Source organism: Apium graveolens, chromosome 4, assembly GCF_009905375.1.
Source record: "Apium graveolens cultivar Ventura chromosome 4, ASM990537v1, whole genome shotgun sequence".
Taxonomy (NCBI): domain Eukaryota; kingdom Viridiplantae; phylum Streptophyta; class Magnoliopsida; order Apiales; family Apiaceae; genus Apium; species Apium graveolens.
This window is the reverse complement of record NC_133650.1, coordinates 127,718,212-127,731,437: the sequence shown is the minus strand read 5'-3', so window position 1 is coordinate 127,731,437 and position 13,226 is coordinate 127,718,212. Positions and strand designations below refer to the sequence as shown.

The 13,226-nt window shown below is 39.1% G+C and overlaps 1 protein-coding gene across 1 annotated transcript; it reads right to left on the bottom strand.

The window, feature by feature from the left end:
- Positions 1-259: 259 nt before the first annotated feature.
- Positions 260-670, bottom strand: LOC141718972 (uncharacterized). Its single transcript, XM_074521351.1, has one exon. The coding sequence runs from the start codon at positions 668-670 to the stop codon at positions 260-262; it is 411 nt and encodes a 136-aa protein (XP_074377452.1).
- Between the last annotated feature and the right edge of the window lie 12,556 nt (positions 671-13,226).

Below are 13,226 nucleotides of genomic sequence, written 5' to 3'. Positions count from 1 at the left end.
CATCCCCATCTATGCACTTGAGGAGGGGCACACTGAACCCTCTTCTGTATAGGACCCCATCGTATATCACATAGTGGGTTGCCTTGTATCTTAGCCTCCTTGCCTCATTCTTTTCATCCGGGAGTGAACCTTCTTTTATGTAGGCTAAGATATGTGTCATCCATGTGGGGCCGAGGTTATTACTGAGGCTGCCCACCTCGTGCTCGGGCACCCTAGGTTGTCTCTGTATGTCAAGGGGCACGACCCCTAGCAGAGTGGCCTAGTGGCGTGAGCCGAGTTTAGCTAGCTCATCTGCGCCTTCGTTCTGCCCACGCGGGATTAGTTTCAGCCTCACTTCATTGAACCTTGCGATTATCCTCTGTGCACACTTCAGGTGAAGCTCCGTTCTTGGCCCCTTCGCTTGATACCCCCCGTTTATCTGATATACCACAATCATGGAGTCACTAAACTCATTCAAATTCTCCACCTTCATTTCTAAAGCTAGATTGAGACCGTTGATCAGGGCCTCATATTCAGCATCATTGTTGGTTGCATAAAAGGCCAGATGGATCGCGCATCTGATCTTGTGTGCCTCCGGGCTGATTAACTCAATTCCAGCTCCTACACCATCCCCATTAGAGGCTCCATCCAAAAATAGGCTCCACGATGGGGTACTATTTTGGCTTTCCATCCTGACCTCTTCTGTGCTAGGTATGACAACAAGGGCTCCCGGCTCTACTTCTTGATGTGGAGGAAATTATAGCACAAAATCGGCCAGGGCTTGGCCTTTGATTGCGGTCCTTGGCTTATAATCCACCTCGAATTGGCCGAGCTCAACCGTCCACTTCAGCATTCGACCAGAAGACTCCGATTTTTACATTACTTGCCTGAGGGGGTAGGAGGTTCGCACTTCTACCCTGTACGCCTGAAAATAGGGCATGAGCTTTCTGGAGGCCATGATCAGAGCATATGCTAATTTCTCGAGGCTCGTGTACCGAGTCTCCGCGTCAGCCAGCCTATTACTCACATAATATACCAGGAGCTGGATACCATCCTCCTCTCGAACCAATACCGCACTTACTGTAAAGTCAGAGACAGCCAAGTAAAGGACCGAAGCCTCTCCTTCCTTTGGGTTGAACAGCATTGGAGGGCTGCTGAGATGCTTCTTTATATTCTGAAAGGCTTCTTTACACTTTTTTTTCCACTCAAAATTCCTCTCCACTCTCTTAATCGCTTTGAAGAACTCCTGACATTTGTCGGAGGACTTTGAGATGAAGCGGTTTAAGGCAACCACTCGTCCCGTTAAGCTTTGGACGTCCTTCACCCGTCGGGGGGATCTCATCTCGAGTAGGGCTCGTATCTTGGCGGGGTTGGCCTCAATGCCCCCATGGTTGACAATAAATCCCAAAAACTTCCCTGAATCGACCCCGAACACACATTTCTGTGGGTTGAGCTTCATCCTGTACTCCCTTAGGATCTGGAACATATCCGATAGGTGACGGTCATGGTCCATTGCTTCCTTTAACTTCACAAGCATGTCATCTACATAGGCCTCCATGGTCTTCCCCAATTGATATTTGAACATCTTGTTCACCAGCCTTTGATAGGTTGCCCCCGCATTAAGGAGCCCGAAAGGCATCCCGATATAACAATAGAGGCCCCGATTAGTGATAAATGAGGTGTGCTCCTGATCTGGCCCATACAGTGGGATTTGGTTATATCCCGAATAAGCATTTATAAAGCTAAGTAGTGCGTGCCCAGCTGTAGAGTCAACCAGCTGGTCGATTCGGGGTAGAGGAAAACTATCCTTCGGGCAAGCTTTGTTCAGGTCGGTGAAGTCCACACATGTCCTCCATTTACCATTGGGCTTCTTGACAAGAATGGGGTTGGCCAGCCACATGGGGCAGAAGGCTTCCCTTACAAGTTCTGTCTCCATCAGTCTATCTACTTCTTCTCTGAAGGCCTCTGCCCTCTCTCCACTAATCAACCGTCTCTTCTGTCTAACCCCCTTCTTTTTCGGGTCCAAGTTGAGCCGGTGGCACATGACATTCGGGTCAATCCCTATCATATCAGAGCGTGACCATGCAAAGACATCCAAATTTCTCCTCAAGAAGCGGGCTAGATCCTCCCTCAAGTCAGGACTTAAGTTAGAGCCTATTCTGAGTACCTTTAAGGGATCATTTGGGTATACTATGATCGGGATTGTGTCCTCTGCGGCCCCAGCCCTCTCAACCATTGGGGGCATTCTTGGGTCTAAGTCTGCTCGAGCCTCACTAGATTCTCCCACTTCCATGATTGTCAAACCTTCCGTATCCTCGAGTTCGGGCTGGTGAGCTCGGGCCGGATTTATCAAGCATTCTGAGGTCGTAGTGACAGTGCGAGTGATTCTGTTGGGCAGATCCATAGTTGTTGTTGTTTCTTCATGTGCCCACTTCCCTTTCCTGAGTCTTGCAGCGATTTGCTCTGGGCACTCTTCTTCGTCACTTGCCTCTTCCACAATCCCTTCTTGTATCAACATGATGGGCTGAGAGGCTTCTATCAGCAAGGCCCCTGGGCGTGGTTCCACCTGAATCCCCATGTGCTCGAAATAGTTCTCGGGCAACTCCTCGATTGAAATCAGGTTACAAGTCTCGTGTCCCTCAGGACGTACTCTCTTCCTGCCCTCTGCCTCTTCCATGAGGACATCGTCTTCACCCGGTTGGACCATTTCCTTTGATGCATTTTTTGACTCGGCCGCCCTGAGTGCTTGTGTAACACCCCCCAAATCTGGGGTCGGGGATCCGGGTTGTCACGAGTTCCATTTCCCTTAATTAAACTTAATCTTAATAAACAACCAACTACTACGTACTGTGACCCCACAATATACACACACACACACCACAAGTTATAGTCTCAGAGATGAATACCAAAAATAACACAAGTCATTTTATTCCACAATTATAAGTCATTACACCTCAAAAGGGGTTTCTGTATAAATTTACATATTCTTTGCCATTATTACAATTCATAAATATACATAAGTCTGGTACATCAACAGTTGAAAACCTAGCCTATTGGTAGTTCCTACCTCAGCTATAGCGGCATCAACGCCTACAGGAAACTGCGAAACATTTCCTATCCGCTCACAAATTGGGAGCTTGGTCCTGTTCATCTTATCTAGCTGTTATTGTGTGATGAAGAAAGGAAGCAAGGGTGAGCAAAACAGCTCACCAAAATAACATGTACAGTAATTAACAATATATGAGCATTCTCATTGAACTCATGAAAGTCTTGGTCAAGCAGATATGAACCAAGTTTGATATCTTAATGCGACGAAGTCGCAAAATATTTAGTATATATATATACATATATACTTTGCAAAATCCTTGAAATCCTCTTACATGTATAATATACACAGAGTTCCAGTTTATAACTGTATAAAAATATCATTGCAAGGTGATCTCATATATCTAACCTTGTCTCAACATTTTTCTGAAAATCTTTATCATGCATAAAATAATCATTAACCAGATATAAGTTGAAAAGATGAAGTTACAAGATACTCCAATATACTTATATCTTTTCCGAATACTACTTGAACTACCACCGTTCAAGGTATAATCAGTTTCAAAAGTTCATCACATAGATGAGACTACAAGATAAGACTTGAATAGATTCAATCATTGAAATATCATTATAAAGAATGAAGTTACGAGATACTTCATTAAGTCCCTATATATATATACACCTATATATATACATTTCATACACTCCTTGAAAACCTCTGTTGTGAAAATTATAAACAGAGTTGCAATATCCAAAGAATTTGGAAAGGAGAAAACCTTGGCATAAACCTGATATCTTGTTGATCAGGCAAATATACCAATTAAATCACCTTTTATACTAGTAGATGGATGAATCCCCCACTGGTCATCACCCTGGCCACATTAGGACCTTATGCTGGCCTGCCACTCAGCCACTTACGCATTGATGGACTCCCACTGAGCCACTTACACTTTTATGGACGCCCACCGAGCCCATGTTGCTTATGCCGACTCAACTAGATGGACTTACTTCCCGAAAGTTAGGCAAGTAATCAAAATGTTTTCTCAAAACAGCAACCTCGTTGCGAATATAAAATACACCACAGAGCCGGATCCCTCAGGTTTTGAGCGAGTATTTAAATCCTCTTCGAAAGGAAGATCTTAATTCTGAAAATGAGTTTTGGGATCCGCTCTAACATTTAAAATCATTTTGAAGACTCAAAAAATATTTTAAAGAATGTTTAGAGTAATGATGATTTAATAAAATAAATCAATCCCGATATATTAGGAAATATCTGAATATTATTATTTAAATAATATTCCCATAAAGATAATCTTTATGAAAATATTTGAAGTAAAAGTTTTAAAAACTCATACTTGAAATAATAAATAACAAAAGACATACTTATACGAAAGTACGATCTTTATTTGAATAATCGAAAATCAGTTTGATTATTATTCAAAACTATCAAATATACCTTATTCGATTAATAGTTATAGAAAACTATATATATATATATATATAAATATATATATATATTATACTCGGGAACTTCGACTCCCGGTTTAGAAAAATATTCACCTTTGGGTCCCCTATACTAAGGGTATACGCAATTACTGCTTATCTCTAACATATGTATTATGCAGTTTATAAGCATCTGAATTGATAAAAGAATATCAAGATTTCACAACATGCATATATCTACCATATCAACATGCTCCAATATATCGCAAGATTTTCTAATAACAGTCATGCACTTGTCTCAAGATAATGCATCATTATGTTTACATCACAACAACAGTATAACGGGTATAAAACTTGTCTGAGTGTTCCGAGGTAGACTTAAGCTTAGAGTGGGTCCGGTAACCTATGAACAACAACATAAGCTTAAGCTGGAGTTAGACCACGGTCGCTTAAGAAACTAGTCAAAACTCACTCATACCCTAACGGTCGCTTATACGCTTAACGATTTGCGTTAATCGTTCGCGTACCCTTGGCTCCACTAATATTAATAAATTAACCGTTACGAATTTTAAAGCAACTCTTTTGCGAGAACTTTACTAACTGCCTTATTCACTCGACATAATTTTCTCGTGTTTTGATTAATCAAAATAAGGGTCTCAATTATGGTCTCAAAGTTACTCGAGGTTTCGGGGTTCGCTCGCGAAACGCCGTTACTTAAAATGGTCGTTCCTCATTGCTCGTAACTCGTACTTATGCGAACGACATATAAAAATGAAGCTCGTAAGATGAACTATCTAAACATGGCAAGGGTCAGAATCTTACAGTGAGTTCACGGGTCCTAAAGTTAATCACGAAAACAGTTAAGAAAAATCGGGCATTACGACGACTATGTTTACGAGATTCCCAAAATAATTACCACTCGAAATCCTTATCAAATCACTCACAACCACCAACACCACAATATTCAACCATCATACTACAAACTCAGTCCCCAAATCCAAATTTTACCAATTTATCCAACCAATCAAAGACCCGATATTCAAAACCAATACAAATCCACCAAAACTACTTATAATCAAAGATCAAGCCTTAATACTAACAATGCTTGAATAAAACTTAATTGAATCATAAAATCAAAGATAGGGTTTGACGTTTATACCTTCCTTGAGAGGTGTTAAGTTGCTAGGAAGCCTTAGGGAGCCTCCTACAAGCTTGATCTTTCCAAAGAAATCAAGAACACGAAGTTAGGTTTTGAAGTTTTTAAAAGTCCGATTTAAAGAACTATAAAAATGAGAGTCTTACCTTGCTTATTTGGACGAGACTTGTGAACAAGAGTTGTAGGCCATCTCAATACCTTTCCAACGAGCTATAGAACACAACCTTTGAGTGAGTATTGAAGGAGATATGACAGTTTGAAGTTTCTTTGGCCGATAACTTTTTTCTTGGAAGGCAAAGTCAACTTCCAATTTTGTTTGTTGTGATTTTGCTTGGTTGCTTCTCTTGCTTTGTTAATTAAAATTTTACCATGGTAAATAATACTTGGCTCACATTCAACCAACTAAACATATCCATTTGTCATGCTTATGTCATCTTGTTTGTGTCATCTTGTTTGTGTCATCTTTTAACACATGTCTCTTCCTTGTGGTTTGATGATGTCATACTCCTTGGCTTCTTGTACAAGATTGTCTCTTGATCGTTCATTTGTTTTACGGTTCGCTTAACTTTCATTTCGGTTCTTCGTTTGAGGGATCATATCCGGGATCTTATTACTTGGGTTCCCCTAAACCTTTCTCAATATCTTAAATTCCTTTTTTTTATCCTCTCTTATAATCCTGGAATTTAAATCCTTTTAATCATGTTACCTTATACTCAATTCTTTCGGTATCTGGTGGATTTTCGGGAAAAATCAAAGTGTCCGGATTCGAATTCTAACGACCTTTACATACACTCATTTACTTTATGGAATACTAATACGATCTTAGAATTTCTATAACAGTACTCCTATATAGCGTGGTCTGATAATTTCCTTAATCAGCATAATCAGCAAAAGCTATTATTCATCAGTGTCTCATAAATTCCAAAATTTGGGGTTATTACAGTCCCCCCTCCTTAAAAGGATTCAGTCCCGGAATCAGATAGAAAATGAATAGGGATACTTTTCTAGCATTGCACTTTCTAGCTCAAGTCAATTCTTCCCACATTGTGGTTTTACTAAAAAAACCCTAACTAGTCTGATAACCCTGTTGCTAAGCACTTGCTCCTTTCAATCCATAACCCTTACTGGTTGCTCCATATAGGTCAAGTTTGGTTGCATGCCTATGCGCTCGTATTCCCTTATATGTCTGACATTCGGATTATCCTTCCTTAATATTGATATGTGGAACATGTTATGGACTTGGTGCAGGTTCCGAGGTAGGGCCAGTTCATTTGACAGCTTCCCAATACATCTTAATATAGCCAAGGGTCTAACAAATCATGGACTTAGCTTTCCTTCCTTTCCGAACCTCATCAATCCTCTCCAAGGGAAACAATAATAGGTTCCCTACTTCATACTCTTTGTCCTTTCGTTGTCAAATTAGCTTACTTCTTATGTCCATCTTGGGCTACTACCAGCCGTCCTCTGATTAGATCTATTATATCATTGGTCCTTTGGACCACTGCTGATCCGAGCATCTTGCACTCTACAACTTCATCCTAACATAAGGGAGATCGAAATTGTCTTCCCTCAAGGGTCTCATAAGGCGACATCTCGATACTGACATACGATCTATTGTCGTGAGAAAACTCAATCCATGTTAAGTGATCATTCCAAATTCTTTCAAGTCTATTGTACAAACTCTAATCATAGCTTCTAGCGTTATAGCTTTTGCTTCTCAATACCCACTCTTTTCTAGTTCGTAATCGATACTATCTCACGTACCTAATATTATACTGGTTACGCTTTTGCTCGTTAGCGTTGTATAACCTTTTAATAACCGCGTCAACCGCAGTATCACAAACGCTTTAGATTCGGAATACCACTGTACTGATACTACTTCCTTTCTAGCTGCTTCTATCTTCGAAAGCTTGATCCATTATATAGAAGTAAAAGAATATATTGAGAGATTACTATGATCATGAACACTTGTTACATCGCATAGTTAGTACAGAAGGTGGCCAGCCTTTAGTACTTGACAAACAATTAAACAACATGTGGTATCCTACTAGGCTTCTATCACACAGACAAATAGTCATTCGACAATACCTCCCCTTCTGGAAGGGTTGTTCTTCTCAGCTTACATGAAATAAAAAGGAGAGAAAATAACGAATTGAAGAGAATTGTATAAAAAATACTTCCACAAAATATCTGGCTTGGAATCTACCTCTGAACTATAGAGGTTTGTCATAGGAGAACAAAACATAAATGAATATATATCAACATTAAGTATTATAGCATCGTATTTCACATTCCAAAATATTTTTGCTATTCCGCCCATCATTCTATGGACCCATGCTCTTGCTCGAGCTTATAAACAATCACCGTTGAAACTCCCTCGACAACGAAAATCGAATCTGGGATTTCATTCTAGACATCATCGATACTAAAATTCTACGCTTTCCCCACAACCTTCCTCGTATAGTAATACGATTCTCTGTCGATAAGAAAGAATAAATATTCAATAGGTAGATAATCGACTTAATTAGTCTATCAATGATAACTTATACATCACCATGACCCGATTAGTGGTACTCAATCTCAACATCCATTCTAATACAACTCTTAAGGTTGTAATCGGCTCATTACTCGCAGAATCATTGTTGCATTACTATGGTCCATTGCTGACCTACTGTAGTCATTTGTTTTCCTCGAAATCTTAATATCTAATCATACGGAGTCCATATCTTCCGTATCAAAATCTTTTAAGGAGTTAACATAATCACCATTCATGATTCATGAAGAACACTCCAGATCCTGACGTACATACATGATATGAAGCAGATAAAATTGCAAAAGAGTTTCAATCAAAGAAACGATAGCAGGTTAATACCATTCTTAATCATATGCCTTCAATAGAAGACTTAACTCAAAGGTTTGTTTAGTCCTTTTTGAAACATGGTCCTGGCTTATTCTCAAGATAGGACCTTCTAAGATAGATAGCCCGCTCACGGTGATTAACATGAATTAAATCTTTACCAAACTACTATTACGGTTGAGTATCGCACAATCATCAGAAGGAATATCAATCTTTCACACCATAACACAACCTTCACGGCATTAACCATCATCACTGTATTCCTCTGGCACGAGCGCCTATAATTGCTCTCTTACACTTAGAGTGTCGGCCACCTCTTTGGCCTTTCCTGATAGTAAAATTTCCTTACAATCAATGTCATTTTAACTACCTCCAACTAACTTTTCTACCTCATTTCAATCACTGCCTATGTGAAAATGCTTTTCTTAAGCTTTGGTGAGAAAAAAATATCACCATTTTTCCAAAAGTTATTGCCTCGTTCTTTAGAGGTTAACATTGTCATGACTGACTCTCGATCATACTTAGGGTCCTTCTTGTTTTCACCAATCTCGACCTTCATTGGGTCGATCTATACTTTCTTATGGTTCAACACGTGCCCCACCTGGCATTATTATAATTATGTCATATTTTCTTTATCAAAATTTCTATTCTTCAGAACTTTGAAGATTACCTTTCCCTTGTAAAACCTCTAAGATTATCCTTGAATTGTTCCTCCTGTATTCCCTAGATACATGACATATCAAAATACCATTTACTAATACTAGAACCATTGTCTAGTACTTCTGAAAAATTTCCCCACTGATCCTTAAAGGTTGTTGTTACCTTAATCCCTTTCAATTCATACTGTCAAAACTCATACTGTCCCTATTAAGGGTGAAATGCCAACCTTTATGCATTCCCCTAGGATTCATCTCAAGTTATCGAGGTATCATCCTTAATTTCACCTTTAAAAAGGTACATACATCCTTCTATGGATAACTCAAGTTATTTATCCTTGATAGATTATCTTATTCAATTATTCCCACCTCGATAGTCTATACCAAATTTCATAATAACATCCTTATTCACGCTGAGGTCACTCCATATGGCCTCCAAAAGATAACAATGGTTATCCGCTTTTCTTTCCTGATTTGGTAATGATAATAGGGATGTTCTGGAAGATATTGGTCGTATTCAATATGAACTTCTTTTTACTAAATCCTCATTTACTTTGGTTGTTTATCTCAACATTTATCTCAATGATGAGATATCTTTTATGCCTGGCGTCCCCCTTTTTGGGTATCAATTCACATGCGTTACTTACACTTCACATTCTTGAAGGTCACTTCATTCATCCAATTTCCTAATTTCTTGTTATCATGTCCCCTCAGTCCATCCGTTTTTCCTTATTAACCCATCGGTCTATCTCAAAGTTTCATCGAATACTCTCAACTTAAAGGGGATTAATTATACGTATCGCTTACGCCTTCAAACCTTGACTTTATCTCATGATCCGTCACCATCGCGCTGATGATGACACACTTCTCTTTATTTATTGCTAGGGTTCTTTAGGGTTTCACATACCTAACACCCTTATTGCTTCTCAACTCTATTTCCTTTATATCCCTTTATACTCCTTGTCCCTTCAGTCTTTTAATTTCGTTTCTATTACAACCATTTCATGAACCAACACAACATAAGCGTTGATTTCAAACATCCCGTCATTCTGGATTCGTGTCCTTCAGATGAATCTTGACGACTTTTATAACCTTAGATTCATAATTTATCATACTCATCTGCATTTGTTCTGGCTCCAAAGCTTTTACACTATCTCCATAACCTTGGGAATTACTTTCCCGAAAACAATCGTCTGAACTTTAATCGGTTTATTATAACCTCTGGCCCCGTGTCTTTCTTCGCCTTTCACCAGCGGGTGGCCTCTCTCTTAGGAAGGTAAGTGACAAAAATAGTGTTTTGCGCTTCATCAATCATTTAGAATATAAAATCATTCCTCTATTTCCTTTAGCCAGGCTCTTGCCTCGGCTAGGTCTGCTTGTTCCTCGGAACTCTGAGAGCTTAGTGACTTTAAAGGTCCTGAAAGAATTTCCCAACACACTGTTTCCTCAAGGTGGTGGTTGGGGGTAAAAGTATAAGTTTTGTTGAGGCAGGTCCATGAATTGCCCCATAGGAGTACCGTCCTGGTTCTCCCTAACTTGCTCGACTTCTGTTTTCTTAGTATGAAACTTTTCATCCTTCTCCCATAATCGGGGTTATCTTATACGTTAAAATCCTTATTTTCCACTTCATTATGTTATGGGTTCCTTCTTTCTTGATGGCGACCTCCTTGTCTATCACATTCAGGCTTTGCCCTAAATCTTATTCCTCGAACTATGGATTTCGTCCAAGATCAAGTCCTTCAGCTCTTAAACGTTTGGAACCCATATTTTGTAGGAATACATCATTATTCCCTTATCATCTTTCTCGGTATTAATCTCTTCTCTATTTGTTGGCTATCTGCCTTCATTCATCACTTTTTCTTGGCACAATATGATCTTTTCCAATAATTCGGGCTGTATTGCAATCTCAAATAGCTTTTCGGTACCGGCTCCGGTTACCTTCACTTCTATTTCTATTTCCATTTTCTCAAATCTCTTATCAACTCTCCCAAAGAAATTTTCATATTGAGTCTCTCTTTTATACTAAGGGCATTAACCACCATTTTGGCTTTCCCTGGATGATAAAGAATCTCATAATCGTAATCCTTGATTAGCTCTAACCACCTCCTCTGTCGCATATTGAGCTCTTTCTGCATGAAAATGCACTAGAGAACTTATGGCTTGTGTAAATCTCGCATTTCTCTCCATACAAGTAGTGCCTCCAATATTTAGGGCAAAACTATTGCCACGAACCCAAACTCATGGGTGGGGATACCGAATTTTATATTCCCTTAATTGTCTTGACGCGTACGCGATTACCTTGATGTGCTGTATAGGAAGCACCCTAATTCCTTATGCGAAGCGTCACTACACATCACAAAATCTCCTTTTCCATCCAGAAACGCCAACATAGGGGCCGTCACCAATCTTTGCTTCAGTTCTTAAAAGTTGTTCTCGCATTTCTCCGTCCATTCGAACTTCTCAGTCTTACGAGTAAGCCGCGTTAAAGGGGCTACTATCTTTACAAACTTGAACGAACCTCCGGTAGTGACCGGCCAATCCTACCTATGGTAGTCGCCCTAACTATGGTCATCAATTCCTCAGTGGTCCTTTATTCATTCTTGTTAGGATCCTCCACGGGATCCTTCTCATAAACAATCCCTTTTAGGACAACATCCTCAACCGCTACATCCTCAATATAAACATCATCCGATCCCGCGTTAGGACGCTCTATCGGATCCACAATCTAATCTCCAATAAGTAATAAAACATCATCGCGTTAGGTAGTCCGACTATGAACTTGGCCAGAGTTCTTATTACCTTAGTGAACTTATTATTTTAACGCCACATCATCTCTGAGGTTTATAACGCTTAGCTCTGATACCATTTCTGTAACACCCCCAAATCTGGGGTCGGGGATCCGGGTTGTCACGAGTTCCATATCCCTTAATAACACTCAATCTTAATAAACAACCAACTACTACGTACTGTGACCCCACAATACACACACACACCACAAGTTATAGTCTCAGAGATGAATACCAAAAAATAACACAAGTCATTTTATTCCACAATTATAAGTCATTACACCTCAAAAGGGGTTTCTGAATAAATTTACATATTCTTTGCCATTATTACAATTCATAAATATACATAAGTCTGGTACATTAACAGTTGAAAACCTAGCCTATTGGTAGTTCCTACCTCAGCTACAACGGCATCAACGCCTACAGGAAACTACGGAACATTTCCTATCCGCTCGCAAATTGGGACCTTGGTCCTATTCATCTTATCTAACTGTTGTTGTGTGATGAAGAAAGGAAGCAAGGGTGAGCAAAACAGCTCACCAAAATAACATGTATAGTAATTAATAATATATGAGCATTCTCATAGAACTCATGAAAGTCTTGGTCAAACAGATATGAACCAAGTTTGATATCTTAATGCGACGAAGTTGCAAAATATTCAGTATATATATATATACATATATATGTTGCAAAATCCTTGAAATTCTCTTACATGTATAATATACATAGAGTTTCAGTTTATAACTATATAAAAATATCATTGCAAGGTGATCTCATATATCTAACCTTGTCTCAACATTTTTCTGAAAATCTTTGTCATGCATAAGATAATCATTAACCAGATATAAGTTGAAAAGATGAAGTTACAAGATACTCCAATATACTTATATCTTTTCCGAATACTACTTGAACTACCACCGTTCAAGGTATAATCAATTTCAAAAGTTCATCACATAGATGAGACTACAAGATAAGACTTGAATAAATTCAATCTTTGAAATATCATTATAAAGAATGAAGTTACGAGATACTTCATTAAGTCCCGCTATATATATATACACCTATATATATATATACATTTCATACACTCCTTGAAAACCTCTGTTGTGAAAATTATAAACAGAGTTGCAATATCCAAAGAATTTGAAAAGGAGAAAACATTGGCATAAACCTGATATCTTGCTGATCAGGCAAAGATACCAATTAAGTCACCTTTTCTACTAGTAAATGGATGAATCCCCCACTGGTCATCACCCTGGCCACATTAGGACCTTATGCTGGACTGCCAATCAGCCACTTACACA

What these genes read in the sequence shown, in the direction of transcription:
- LOC141718972 (XM_074521351.1), bottom strand. Translation starts at nt 670, where the DNA reads ATGGAAAGCCAAAATAGTACCCCATCGTGGAGCCTATTTTTGGATGGA.